The sequence below is a fragment of the Dermochelys coriacea genome, chromosome 6 (assembly GCF_009764565.3).
Source record: "Dermochelys coriacea isolate rDerCor1 chromosome 6, rDerCor1.pri.v4, whole genome shotgun sequence".
In the NCBI taxonomy this organism is placed as follows: Eukaryota; Metazoa; Chordata; order Testudines; family Dermochelyidae; genus Dermochelys; species Dermochelys coriacea.
This window is the reverse complement of record NC_050073.1, coordinates 81277732-81292156: the sequence shown is the minus strand read 5'-3', so window position 1 is coordinate 81292156 and position 14425 is coordinate 81277732. Positions and strand designations below refer to the sequence as shown.

General features: G+C 41.4%; 1 protein-coding gene across 2 annotated transcripts; it reads left to right on the top strand.

The window, feature by feature from the left end:
• The first annotated feature begins 2860 nt into the window (after positions 1–2860).
• On the top strand, positions 2861–13998 carry LOC119857014 (E2F associated phosphoprotein). Of its 2 annotated transcripts, XM_038405243.2 has the most exons (6): positions 2878–3257; positions 4711–4892; positions 7352–7450; positions 8212–8335; positions 9393–9509; positions 13366–13998. In XM_038405243.2, the coding sequence occupies exons 1-6, from the start codon at positions 3184–3186 to the stop codon at positions 13640–13642; spliced, it is 873 nt and encodes a 290-aa protein (XP_038261171.1). In that variant the 5' UTR covers positions 2878–3183; the 3' UTR covers positions 13643–13998. The 2 variants fall into 2 exon arrangements, with proteins under 2 accessions (XP_043371914.1, XP_038261171.1); XM_043515979.1 differs by lacking the exon at positions 9393–9509 and having other exon boundaries at positions 2861–3257.
• Positions 13999–14425: the final 427 nt, after the last annotated feature.

The window sequence follows — 14425 nt, the reverse complement described above, 5'->3', positions numbered from 1 at the left end:
TTAATGAATGTTTCAGATCTTACCCAAATACACGCTCCAGCCAATTCTTATTAACTAAATTAAAATTTATTAAAAACAAAAGAGAATGGTTAAAAGATCAATATCCATACAGCCATGAGTTCAATTCATTGAGGTTTAGATTCATAGCAGAGACGGTGAGCTTTGTAGTTGTAGAGAGATCCTTTAGAATTCACTTCAGAGGTTGTAGTCCAGTCTCCAAATATCATATTCAGGGCATACCACCATAACTGAGACCTCAGTATTGTGACTCAAACTTCCCCCGGTGCAGTTTAAGATAATCTGAGATGACAGAATCAGGACCCAAGGATCTTTTATACAATTTTATGTCCTCTTTGACAAGTTGGGAGTTCTTCCGGGAAGAAAAGGTAATTAGGATGACTTTGAAGGAGGTCCATCACCGATATTTAGCTATAGAATTAACATAAGGCAATTTTGTTTGTTCCTCCACCATTCGCAGATTATTTGCTATACTTTTCAAAGAGAGGTGAATACGGAGATATCCCATGTTTACAATTCATTTAAATGCTAGGATGTTCCTTTGATCTCTGAATTATCAGAATACAGCATAGACAGGGACTGTTGATTACATTGTTGATCCTATTCATACATATGTAAATACACAAAAACACAAACATTATCTCCGTCTTTTGAAGGTTGTTTATTTTGCAGGATGTTTAACCCTTTCTAGCCATGCGTCACAGTGGGACACCTCCAGGGGGCCAACTGCCACACTATAATCGACTAGGGTGTCTACAGTGGCACTGCAGCAATGTAGCCCCAGCGCCAAAAGCGGTACGCCTCTCGTCGGGATGTTTTTTTGCAACACTGCAACTGTGCAGTTTCTGAGCACTAAGGGGCTTGGCAGTGTGTACGCGTTGGGAGTTGCAATGCAGAAAGCTGCCTTACTGCACAGAAACTTGCCAGTGTAGACAAGGCCCGAGGCTTTGGTTAGTGATTTGAACCATGAGTCTTTTTCCAGAGCTGTGGTTCTGTTGTGTAATTCCAGAACAACTGTGCAAAAGTGTCTCTACCCAAGATTCTCAAACTGTGGTCCACAAGCTCCATTCTAAGGTGCGCGCCTGAGCAGCCACCCATAAGAGAATGAAGGGCCCCCTACCTAATTAGTGGAGCAGGCATGTGTTGGTGGAATTTAGGATGTACAGGGCTATGGTGGCCAGAGAAAGGTGACTTTCCCCAGCTCCAGGGCTGCAGTTGCAGCGGAGAGATTCCCCACCCCAGCTTGGGGGCTGCTGGGGTGGGGAGAGACCCCTCTTCTTCCCAGCCCCAGCTCGGGGGCTGCTGCGGTGGGGGGGGAGAGGGCACATCCATCGCATTAGAAAGTTAAGACTACTGATATTATTTATAGAAAAATGTTAATTTTTTATATATAACTTTTATCCAACGCATTTTACAATAGTTAGCTAACAGTACAAACAACATTTGGAAAGATCATTAAGTAGTCCGCTGAGCCCCTCAGCAATTTTCACATGGTCTGTGGGGAAAAAAAAAGTTTGAGAACCACTGGTCTATACCTTATCTGCTTCATGAGTTCCATTCAGTCTTGCAACTGCTGTATGTGTTGCTTTGTGGACACTTGATAGAGCAGCAGGGATTTGGATAAATGGGGTTTTGTGTTGGAGATCTAGACAGAAGTGAGTTAATATGCCAATAACTACATCTCCTACATGGGTTCACATTGATATACCATTTTTAGATCTCATGACAAAAGTGGTTTCAAACATGGGTAAGATGCATGGTGCAAGCCTTCCTTTACTCTGATGCAGCCATTTACACTGGGGGATTGTACAGATATGTAGCTACACAGGTATAAATTTCTGATATAGACACGTCCTGAAAGAGGAGCTGATGCTGAAAATGCTCCTGGTATCATGTACTGGATTGTGCAGCTTCCAAGTTTGAAAATCGACATTTCCAGTGACTACTGGTGCATATAATTCTTTCCAGGTGTGTCTATAAATAATAGGATGATCATTTTAGGGCTCATTCCTTTCATGTATATATTCGGAGGAGCTCATAATTTAAAATCAGACTCCAGGAGAAAAGGAGTACAATGCCTATACTGACAGGTTTCAGAGTAGCAGCCGTGTTAGTCTGTATTCGCAAAAAGAAAAGGAGTACTTGTGGCACCTTAGAGACTAACAAATTTATTAGAGCATAAGCTTTCGTGAGCTACAGCTCACTGCATCCGATGCATTTGGTGGAAAAAAGGATCTCCCCTCTGTTTTTTCCACCAAATGCATCCGCTGAAGTGAGCTGTAGCTCACGAAAGCTTATGCTCTAATAAATTTGTTAGTCTCTAAGGTGCCACAAGTACTCCTTTTCTTTTTTCAGATATTCTTGTTAACTGCTAGAACTAGCCTACCTTGCTTGTCACCATGAAGGGTTTTCCTCCTCCTCCCCCCCCCCCCTGCTGTTGGTGATGGCTTATCTTAAGTGATCACTCTCCTTACAGTGTGTATGATAAACCCATTGTTTCATGTTCTCTGTGTGTGTGTATATCAATCTTTCCTCTGTGTTTTTTCCACCAAATGCATCCGATGAAGTGAGCTGTAGCTCACGAAAGCTTAGGCTCTAATAAATTTGTTAGTCTCTAAGGTGCCCCACGTCCTCCTTTTCTTTTTGCGAATGCCTATACTGTTAACAAAAGCGTAAGTAGTTAAAATAGGGCATGTGACCTTCCCCGAGCAACGGCAGGGCTTGGTCCACCCCTGTCGTCAAGCCAGTCCTCCAAGAGGCGCTCGGGAGGTAGGTGGACGAATTCTGCCGCTTAGCGGGCTCCGAGCGCCAAGCGCGTCACAGCGCGGAGGGATGTAGGGAGGAGGGGGAGGTCGCACCGTTTTAAAGGGCAGGTTCTGGCCCGAGCTGGCGGCGGGCTCGCACCTTCGCCCCGTGCACAGCACTAGGCCGCTCTCCCGTGCTGGTGCGCTTGGGATAAAAGGGCAGGCGCAGCTGAGCGGCCTCCTCGGTCCGGCGACCGGGCCCCTAGGAAAGGGCTCGCAGCGGCCCAGCAAGGCTAGGCCGTGGGAGGGGGCGCAGGAGCGGAAGCGGGCGGCGGGGCAGGTTTCCGGGCGGACCGGGCCTGGGGGACCGATTTCGCTGCCGCACCGATCGGAGCGGGGTGGGGGCTGCTTGGGTGTCGCTATGAGCCGCCTGCACGAGGACGATGATCCCTACGTGATCGACGAGCCCAGCGACGAGGAGCCGGGGCAGAGCAGGTACCGAGCGAGCCGCGGGCCGGGGCGGGGCGGAGGGAGTCTCCCCCCCCCCCCCCAGAGCCTGACGGGGCCCGGGGCCCCCATGTCTGACGCGGGCAGAGGCGCGCCGGCGCCCGGGGCAGGGCTCAGCGGTGTGACGCGAAGCCTCCGCTTCTTTCCTCTCCTCTTCTCACAAAGGTCCGTAATTCGGCCAGGAAGGCTTAGAAACGAGCCCAGCACCCACACGCCCAGCGTGAAGCATTTCCGTCGATACTAACCGAAATGTCCGCAGGCAGGCAAAGCGAGCAAGCTGCTGCACGAGGACTGCTCGGAGTCCCACCTCCATGAGCCCAAAGCGGGATGTAACCAATGCCGCATAAAGTCCCCGTTTACAGCTCGGCTGAAACAACCCGCTTATGATGCTTTACACCTTTTTCAATCTCGGCTCTGATCCCTCCATCGTTTCTTGCCGCTGTGAAAATATAAATTAATAACAAATCTTTAAAACCCTTAAAATCCTTTTGCACAACTATGAATGTCTCCATTGAAAAATGCTTAAAAGTACATGTCCGTATTAGCTGTTGAAATTATTTCTTTTAAAAATAGAGTTCCGCTAAGCTTATCTATTCCCATTTCAGTTTCTAGTTCTACTTTGTTTTACTTTCAGTGTTTGATTTGGGTTATTCTAGTGCCTTGTAACACCTTGTAAAACGAAATGCATAGGTTTATTGGCATCATGATTGTATCGGTGTAAGAAAGCATACATGGTTCATTGCAAGAATGCTACAGGAACACAAATCTTACACTCTCATAAAGGCTTTTTAAAAACGGTCTCCTGCACTATTGACTCCTACATGCATCCGATGAAGTGAGCTGTAGCTCACGAAAGCTTATGCTCTAATAAATTTGTTAGTCTCTAAGGTGCCACAAGTACTCCTTTTCTTTATTCCCACGCTGTGTCACCACACAAAAAAGTTTCTTATTGCACGGCTGCTGTACACCGCCAAGAAATGAACCACAAGGAGCATATCCTGGAAGAGAGGCAGGCTGTAATTTATGGTGAACTGTATACGATTTCACTCAAACGCAATTTCCTTCTTTAAAAGAAATATAATTTTCTAGTACTTTTTTCCAGAGCTTGCTGCTTTGTTTTTTTTTTTTTAAATAACGGAGTAGTTTTAAATATTTTAGTTTTAAACAAAAAACTCCAGTTCTGCAGTTGACAACACATAGGTAGATTGTTGTGCTTACCCACAGACCCACTGACTTCACTGTCAATTGCAGGATTGTGGCCTTAGTATATATGCCAAAATGGAGCAGTAATTCAACTAAAATGGTAAAATATGTCCAGTCATTCAGCAGATAAGTTGTTCCAATATTTCAGAACAATTCAAAAGATATTTTTATTGCATCAATAGAAGGGTTGATATTTTAAACTAATAATAATGGATTTTAATAATTAAATATCCTATAGCTCAGAAGATGAAGTGGATGTGCTTTTATATGGCACTCCCGATCAGAAGCGCAAACTGATAAGAGAGTGCCTTACTGGAGAAAGTGAATCTTCGAGTGAAGATGAGTTCCAAAAGGAAATGGAGGCGGAACTAAACTGCACCATGAAAACTATGGAGGGCAAGTGGAAGTCACTAGAAACAGGTAAATTATCTGTTTTAGCATCTGCTCTTCTATAAAATAGTCAATTACAGGATGGCTAAGTTAATGCATTATTTTACCCCGGGGTTTGATTATGCTGATGAGTTGAGTTAATGCATTATTTGACCCTTCAGTTTGATTACAGTGTGTTGACTGATAATCATAGCTGGACATCTGTGCTAAAATGATCAGCAATTAAATAGTTCACCTAACCATTTAAATTTAAACTATTATGAATATCCCAGTGCTCACTTAGATGAACGGGGCATTTCACACTTTCCAGGACTTTTCTTCTGCTCTTTCATTTAGTGGCTTGCCTTCTTTAGTCCACTTCTCCTTTTTAGGGGGTCTCCAGTCCTGTTCTCAGCCTGCCCTTCCTCTATGTACATGGGGGGCTGTGACTGTACTTCTCCCCCTGCTTCCAGTGACTCCCTGATGTTGCCAGGATTTGGATCACCCTCTCATAGAAGGGACAACAGGCAGCAGATTCCCTCCATTTTGAGATCCTCTTGAGAGTTGTCAGCCGCCACTTCTGACATATGGGACTTAGCCCCTATGACATGGGGCTCTAGGAAGTGGTCACCTACTGGCAATAGAAAGAAAAGAAGTAAAAATAAAATACTACTTATGTTACAAAGTGAAAAAGAAATTGCTTACTACTCAGGAGCCCCCAGAGCTAGGAGAGTTTAATTGGAGAATAGAGCTACACTAAAGGGTTTTTCTAGAGTAGAGTTTGTGATTCTATTTTAACTTCAGTAAATTGATTGCTGAATAAATTGTGTTAACTAACAGAATTGCAAATGCTAATCTGGACATGCTACAAATATTTGTTCCAAGACACACACACTTGTGGTTTACCATGGCTGTCACAGAATAAATGTTTCTAGTCTTTGACTAGCATTTTAGATAACACAGCCACTTTTTAAGCTCAGTGGTGCTGGTCTAATCTTAGTGGCTTTGAGCAACCTTCACAGCTGCTTTTGTAGGCTTTAAAGTTTGCTTTCTCTCTGAGCACTAGTAATGTTCAGAAGACTTCTTGTGTGAAAATCAAGTGCTTTTTAAGGCATCTAAAGCAGCTACAAGGATTTCCTTGTCAGAAGGAAAGGAATAGTGTTTGATGTGTTGAACTTGGTAAACCTCAGTCCCCAGGTGTGTCACAATTCTAAAGCGTTGGTATTGGATAAAGTCTCATTATATAGCAAACAACGTTCAATACCATTTTGTGCTTTTATAAGGGAAATTGGTACTGGTAAGAGGAGTATATTTGAATGTAATCAATTAGGGTGAATAACATACACTTCAAACAGTAGCTATTTGAGAAAATAATGACATCAGATTGAAATTAGTTAAAATCAAAATGTGTTTAACAGGCAAAAAAATAGATTTTAAACCTTAGCCCCTTGACAGAACACTGATTAAAAAATATTTCAAAAGCTAGTCTATGAACTGGGAGTCATTACCTCTCTCACAGCAGGACTAAAAGCTGCATCTGAATAGCCAAAGCTGTCCATCTCCAGAGTGCTTCCCTCAGATATATTTCTGTTCTTTGATTCAGAGTGACAATGGCCAGAGGGATTAGTTTTTTACTGTTCAGGAGAGCATGTGTTTCTTTGTTCCTGTTACAAAATGCATAATGAGGCATTCTTAATTACCGTCCCAAGTCGCCTATTCAAAGGTCCATTTTTAAACAGGATCTTTGATTTGCAGACATTTCAGCAAGATAAATCCAGTTTTTCCAGTTAACTGGACGGACCTGAACCTGTGCATAGTTTCCAGTTAATTATCTTTTGTATTACCAAAGAGGCCATGTAGCACTTTCCTGGGTAGAGTTCCATAATTTGGAAATGATAGCTCACCCTAGCCTATACTCTGACCATCCTTTTGAGCTGATATTATGTCCATTAGTTGCTTTATGATTGGTGTATCTGTGCCTAGAGAAGATGATGTAGATGCATTTCATAAATTAGACCCCAATCCTGCAGAGACTTCAGTGTGTGTGTGTGTAACTTTATGCAGTGTGAAGAGTCACATCAAAGCCAGTGCATGGAGCACAGTACGATCACTTTAATATTAAGGAGATTTAATAGCATTTATGTTGCACTTTATTTTTGAGATAAAGTTAGACACATCAGCTAGCGGATTACTGGTGTAAACTGATATGTCTCAATTTAGACCGGTACTCAACTAATGTGTCTAAATTCACCGCTAAATAAAGTGTTATGTAAGTGCTATTAAATCTCCTAAACATTAAACTAACCATATCATCATCCATGCATTGATTTCAGTGGGACTACTCACAGGGTAAAATTACACATGTGCATAAGAATGGAGATCCCAGTTGCATTTACAAACAGTTAGTTACAGGGAATGTACGTTTGGTGATAGTCTGTTTCTGTATATTGGGCTCATGACAGCTAATTCTGGTGCTTTCTTATTTTGTTTGGTTATAATTTTATAAATAGGTACTTCCTCGAGTACTGGACGAGCTGGAACAGTCACCACTACAAAGTACTATGACGACATTTATTTTGATTCTGATTCGGAGGATGAAGATAAAGTAGGTAAATGACCTGAGGAAAGAGTTGGCCATCTCTGCAGCAATATACCCTGCTCCAGACCTTGAAGAGTCCTCTCTAGAGTCGGGGACTGTGGCTGGAGAGGATCTTGAGGGCAGGTGGTTAGGTTGGGGGCACGTATGTCATCTCTCACCACCTTCAAAACTCTGGAAAAAAATTTATATAATTTATATAGCCTGGTGCTGCATTAATCCTTCTATGGCAGTGTTCTGCAGAAGGGAGCGATCCAAGGCTTTGTTTTAATGGGGATTTTTTTTTTTATTGTAGCACAGCAAAAATGAAATAGAAACTGTTGCTCTGGTAAATTAGTTAAATAGATCAGTGGTTCTCAGTCAGGGGTCCAGGCCCCCTGCGGGGCCACGAGCAGATTTCAGGGGGTCCACCAAAATAAACCAGAGAGGGGCCGGCATTAGACTCACTGGGGCCTAGGGCAGAAAGCCAAAGCCTGAGCCCCACTACCCAGGGCTGAAGCTGAAACCCGAGCTACTTAGCTTCGCGGGGGGGCCCTGTGTTATGGGGCCCTGGGCAACTGCCCTGCATGCTATCCCTAATGCCAGAGGCTTTTAATCTATTGGATTTGCATAAAAAATGTTGTTGTGGCACAGGTGGGCCATGGAATATTTTAGCATGTGGCGGGGGGAGGAGGGGGCTCAGAAAAGGATCCCTGAAATAGATAATAGTTCTCTGTTTAATTGATCATATTATTTGGGAGGTAGAATCCAACTATGTTTGCACAAATCTCCCAGGTACACAGGCGGCCAGGAAAAAAAGAAGACATCAGCAACGCCGGATTCCTACTAATGATGAGCTACTCTATGATCCAGAAGAAGATGATCGAGACCAAGAATGGGTGGACTCGCAGAGACGAGGGTAAGCAGCTGTAAACGTTTTAACCCTTGAAAATATTGTTGAATATGCCGAGTAACTTAAAAGACTGTGCTGTAAAGGCAGCATGTCTAAAAGTTATTTTGTTGATTCAGAGCTTCATTTGAAGTATACGAAATAAAAAAGCTTGTTTTAATACAGCATTCACTTATCCACATTTGCAGGTGTCATTTACAGGTCCCTTTTTGTGATGCTCTGAACCTGTAGGTACTCACCTGGGGCCAAATCCTACTCCACATGAACTTCCCACTGACTTCAGTGGGAGTTCTAGTAGGATTTGACCCTGCAAATTCCACCAGAGAAAGTAATGATAAGTGCTTCTTTATTACCACCCCATTTGCTGTATATTTCTATTCTTTTTACAAAAATTAAAAAAGGCCTGACCCTGCAAGTCACCCACGTGTAGAACTCCCATTGAAGTCAAAGGGCATTCCACATACAATGATCTTGCAGGTTTAGGTGACATCTAATATTTTTTTTTATGTCCTGGCATATTTTGATTACTAGATTATGTAGCTATAGGTCACTGTTTAGGTAAAACTAATGTGAATGCATTTTTGTTTTTGACAGGCTTGGAATTTAATGAGGCAGAAAAAGTATGTTTGATAAAATGGATAGAGCCTGGAGCTTCTTTTCTGTGGGATTTTGGGGGTCTGTATGAAGTAAAACCCTGGACTGCAGGAAAACTAGATTCTGCAGCTTAACAAGAACTGATGAAAGCAGAATTAAATGGCTGGTGGTGATTACACCTAGAAAAAATGCACGCTACTTCTCGCAGAACAAAAGCTCATCATACAAAAATCAACACTCCATTAATATTCAAATTCCAGAGGAAATTAAAAACCCATTCATACCAATAAAATATAAAATGAGGGATTCCAGGGATTTGAATCTGTGTATTTTGTATTGGGAGAGCAGGGTTCCAGGAGGTAGCAAACATTTGCTGTGGGGGTTTTTTGGTTGTAAATACAGCTTTAAGGTTCAGTTTACATGCCTAATCCGTAGGGATGGATATTTTCACCTGTTTGTTTACTCTTGGTAGGTACCAAAATATAAGAAGAACTTGGCAGCAGCAGTTCAAACCTCCAGACATTCCAAACAGTGATGCTGTTTTGAACTGCCCTGCTTGCATGACTACATTGTGCTTTGACTGTCAGAGGTAATTACTGAACCGTAAACATGAAGTGATCATTCTGTAATGTCTTATTTTCAGTTGCAGTGAAATATGTAATTTACACTTATTAGTTTTAAACAGCAGATGTGTCATTTATGGAAGTAAAGGTGTGGATTCAACACATGCATGCAATTATATTTCACCTTGGTTCAGCAGTAGCAAATCCTAGGATTTTTCTGTAGAGAGATCAGGGTGGGACTAGTATGGAAATAAGCAATATGTAGAAGTGTTTTGCAGATTCACTGAATATTTATGAGACAGTGATTTGCACTATATCTAATGCTTTTCAGAAGCGTTAATCTTAAAGATCCTGTCTATTTTGCAAACCAGTCAGTCAGCTGTATTTTCAGTCAGTTTGTTAGAGGCTTGGATCAACCTCCTAATGAATAAATGATCAAATACTCAAATGATACTCAGTCTTTGTGGTAAGTTGATAGTTTTTCAGCTAGCAAGAGTTTGAGTATGGGGGGGGGGAGTGGTAGTCACAGGCAGATTAGTAAAAAAAAAAAAAAAAAAAATTAGCGAGGTGGCAAAATTTGCAGATGATACAAAAGTACTCAAGATAGTTAAGTCCCAGGCAGACTGCGAAGAGCTACAAAAGGATCTCACAAAACTAGGTGACTGGGCAACAAAATGGCAGATGAAATTTAATGTTGATAAATGCGAAGTAATGCACATTGGAAAATATAATCCTAACTATACATATACAATGATGGGGTCTAAATTAGCTGTTACCGCTCAAGAAAGAGAACTTGGAGTCATTGTGGATAGTTCGCTGAAAACATCTACTCAATGTGCAGCGGCAGTCAAAAAAGAGAACAGAATGTTGGGAATCATCAAGAAAGGGAGAGATAATGAGACGGAAAATATCATATTGCCTCTGTATAAATCCATGGTATGCCTATACCTTGAATACTGTGTGCAGATGTGGTTGCCCCATCTCAAAAAAGATAGATTAGAATTGGAAAAGGTTCAGAAAAGGGCAACAAAAATGATTAAAGGTATAGAACAGCTTCCATATGAGGAGAGATTAATAAAACTGGAACTTCTCAGCTTGGAAAAGAGGTGACTAAAGGGAGATGTGATAGAGGTCTATAAAATAATGAGTGGTATAGAGAAAGTAAATAGGGAAGTGTTATTTACTCCTTCCCATAATACAAGAACAAGGAGCCACCAAATAAAATTAATAGGTAGCAGGTTTAAAACAAAGTATTTTTTTCACACAATGCACTGTCAACCTCTGGAACTCCTTGCCAGAGGGTGTTGTGAAGGCCAATACTATAACAGGGTTCAAAAGGGAGCTAGATAGATTCATGGAAGATAGGTCCATCAATGGCTATTAGCCAAGATGGACAGGAATGGTGTCCCTAGCCTCTGTTTGCCAGAAGCTGGGATTGGGTGACAGGGCATGGATCACTTGATGATTACCTGTCTTTTTCCTTTTGGGGCACCTGCCATTGGCCACTGACAGAGGACAGGATCCTGAGCTTGATGGACCTTTGAGCCAGTATGGCTGTTCTTATGTTCTTAAATATCATAGAATCATAGAATATCAGGGTTGGAAGGGACCCCAGAAGGTCATCTAGTCCAACCCCCTGCTCAAAGCAGGACCAAGTCCCAGTTAAATCATCCTAGCCAGGGCTTTGTCAAGCCTGACCTTAAAAACCTCTAAGGAAGGAGATTCTACCACCTCCCTAGGTAACGCATTCCAGTGTTTCACCACCCTCTTAGTGAAAAAGTTTTTCCTAATATCCAATCTAAACCTCCCCCATTGCAACTTGAGACCATTACTCCTCGTTCTGTCATCTGCTACCATTGAGAACAGTCTAGAGCCATCCTCTTTGAAACCCCCTTTCAGGTAGTTGAAAGCAGCTATCAAATCCCCCCTCATTCTTCTCTTCTGCAGACTAAACAATCCCAGCTCCCTCAGCCTCTCCTCGTAAGTCATGTGCTCTAGACCCCTAATCATTTTTGTTGCCCTTCGCTGTACTCTTTCCAATTTATCCACATCCTTCTTGTAGTGTGGGGCCCAAAACTGGACACAGTACTCCAGATGAGGCCTCACCAGTGTCGAATAGAGGGGAACGATCACGTCCCTCGATCTGCTCGCTATGCCCCTACTTATACATCCCAAAATGCCATTGGCCTTCTTGGCAACAAGGGCACACTGCTGACTCATATCCAGCTTCTCGTCCACTGTCACCCCTAGGTCCTTTTCCGCAGAACTGCTGCCGAGCCATTCGGTCCCTAGTCTGTAGCGGTGCATTGGATTCTTCCATCCTAAGTGCAGGACCCTGCACTTATCCTTATTGAACCTATCCTTATCCTTATTCAACCAATATGTTGACATTATGAAAGAATATTGGGTCATAGTGAACTAGTATTCTGGAGTGTATACAGGACATTGATATGAGGGTACTGTGTTCAAGAATAGTAGTAAATGTTTGACTGAGTTGCAGGAAAATGCCTCTGCTGTTCAAATGATTTTAACTCAGTGTGGACTTCACTATCCTAAGCATTATAGAGACTAACAAATTTATTAGAGCATAAGCTTTCGTGAGCTACAGCTAGTCTCTAAGGTGCCACAAGTACTCCTTTTCTTTTTGCGAATACAGACTAACACGGCTGCTACTCTGAAAACTAAGCATTATAATGATCTTTGGTGCCTAGTCTTATGTTCTTGACACTAGGAATTAATGTTCTTAATATTGTAACTGAGTTGGTGCCCACCTTGTCCCAGATTTTGAAGAGAGAAATCTTAACAAAAACACATTATCTGATCTGTTTGAGAGGGGGGGAAATTAACACCTTCCTCTCTGAACCCTTGGCTGCCATCTGCTACACTTTGTACTTCTCATTTGGTCTTCTTTAGCCTTCTGGGCTCTGTGCTGCATACAAAAGTTCCATACTCTTTTTGAGATGTAGATTTTAGAGACTGTATAATGATGCTAACAAAGGTCCAGTCCTGACAAGTGTTGAGCTCTCTTATCCATTTACCTTAATGGTAGTTGCCTGGTGTTTCAGGCTTTGAAAGGACAGCTTGGCTAAAATGGAGGAAGTCTCTCTTCATATTGAGAAGGTCTTTGAAAGCCAAAACTGAATGAGAGAAGCTTGGTATATCTGGGTCAGGTTCATGGTTGAATAACAGATGCAAGGATTTGGGATCATCTTAGCAGGGAAGAGTTGGGAACATACAGCATGGACATGAGTTGAGGAACAGTAAAACAATTTTATTAGGATGGAAAACTACAAAAAACATGTATGTAGTCCCCCCCTTCCTTGAAAGCTGTCCTGAAGGTTGGATCTGAATTGATCTTTCTAGGATAAATATATTGGCTCAGAAATTTAACAATTTAAGATACTAAATTTAAATTGGCATGAGATTTGTGGTTCATAAACGTTTTTCTGAAAAACAAAATTCATTTTGGACTGATCTGAATCATGAGAAATGACAGGCTTAAAATGATTTTGAATATTTCATGTTTGGGGGAGGGGGGGCAAAGAATGGTTCAAATTCTGGCTTCTAAGCTTTGTCCCATTTTTAGCCATAAATTACCATTCATGATTCCATAGTAATATAGCTATGTAGTTCAGGGATGCTTATCAAAATGAGCATCTATTTATTTTTAAACAGCTTAACTTCAAAACTAAAGAAATGCTACATTTTCCTGGCTTTTGTAGTTGTGATTTTTTATTTTAAGACTTCACTTTTGACTGGCTGCTAGTCCATTGACTTGGTGTTTCCAGTCTTCAATCCTACCTTCAGTAGTATTAACCAATTTTGTGGAAGCAGAATTCTATCAGAGAATATGACCATTGCATTTTCTTCTCTTCTTCCTAGACATGAATCCTACAAAACACAGTACAGAGCAATGTTTGTGATGAACTGCTCAGTTAACAAAGAAGAGGTTCTAAAATATAAAGGCCCAGTGAACAAGAAGATAAAGAAAGGACATAAGAAAATGAAACGCAGCAACGAGATCCCCACTGTGCAAGCAAATCAGGAAGAGGAGGAAGTATATCATCCAGTCAAATGTACCGAATGTTCAACTGAAGTTGCAGTCTTGGATAAAGATGAAGTTTTCCACTTCTTCAATGTTCTAGCAAGCCACTGTTAATGTGGAAAAACAGCTGTGCTGTTTAAGACTGTACGAAGTCTCAAAAATGTGGACAATATTTTATCCTTTTCAAATTATACAAAACGTGTTGTGTGTTTTTTTTTTTTTTTTTTTTTAAAGTCTTAAACTGTCATTGAAAGAATCTTTGTAAAACTTCATGGAAGAGATACAGTTAACTGATCACATTTGGGAGCAATATTCTGTCAGGCCCTCAAATAATGATAAAAGCATAGAGAGTTTAAATTCATGTACATATTATGCCATATTTTTGTATATTAGAACCATTGCTTATGTACATATGTAGTATGTTGACATGTGTTAAACTGTTGCTTAGAATAAAAACACTGTAAACTAGATATCTTCTCCATACTTGGGCTGAGTGATTTTTTTAGGGTGCTGATAGACTTTATCAGTATTTCTGAATCTGTGTGGTGGTTGCTTGGGGTGGCAGATTAGTATGGTTTTGGTTGAGGTGCATATTTGATAGAGGAGAGGATTGTGTTGATGTATTTGGATACTAACCCCACTAAAGTGTCTAAATATGGATGTTTTTATTTATGTACATTGGAAGGTTTTGTATTCTTCTTTTTGCTTTGTTCCCTGCACATCTCATTTAAGCAAAAATATTTAAACTTAGAGTTCAAAAAATCCCTGAGCTTTAATTATGGAGTGTAGGTAAGTAAGAGAGGTTTCAGAGTAGCAGCCGTGTTAGTCTGTATTCGCAAAAAGAAAAGGAGTACTTGTGGCACCTTAGAGACTAACAAATTTATTAGCGCATAAGCT

Bases quoted from the DNA above. Each gene is read 5' to 3' on its own strand.
- LOC119857014 (XM_038405243.2), top strand. From the start codon at position 3,184: ATGAGCCGCCTGCACGAGGACGATGATCCCTACGTGATCGACGAGCCC. The intron at 7,451-8,211 runs GTAAATGACCTG...CAAATCTCCCAG, and splicing joins GGAGGATGAAGATAAAGTAG to GTACACAGGCGGCCAGGAAA. The intron at 8,336-9,392 runs GTAAGCAGCTGT...TACTCTTGGTAG, and splicing joins GTGGACTCGCAGAGACGAGG to GTACCAAAATATAAGAAGAA.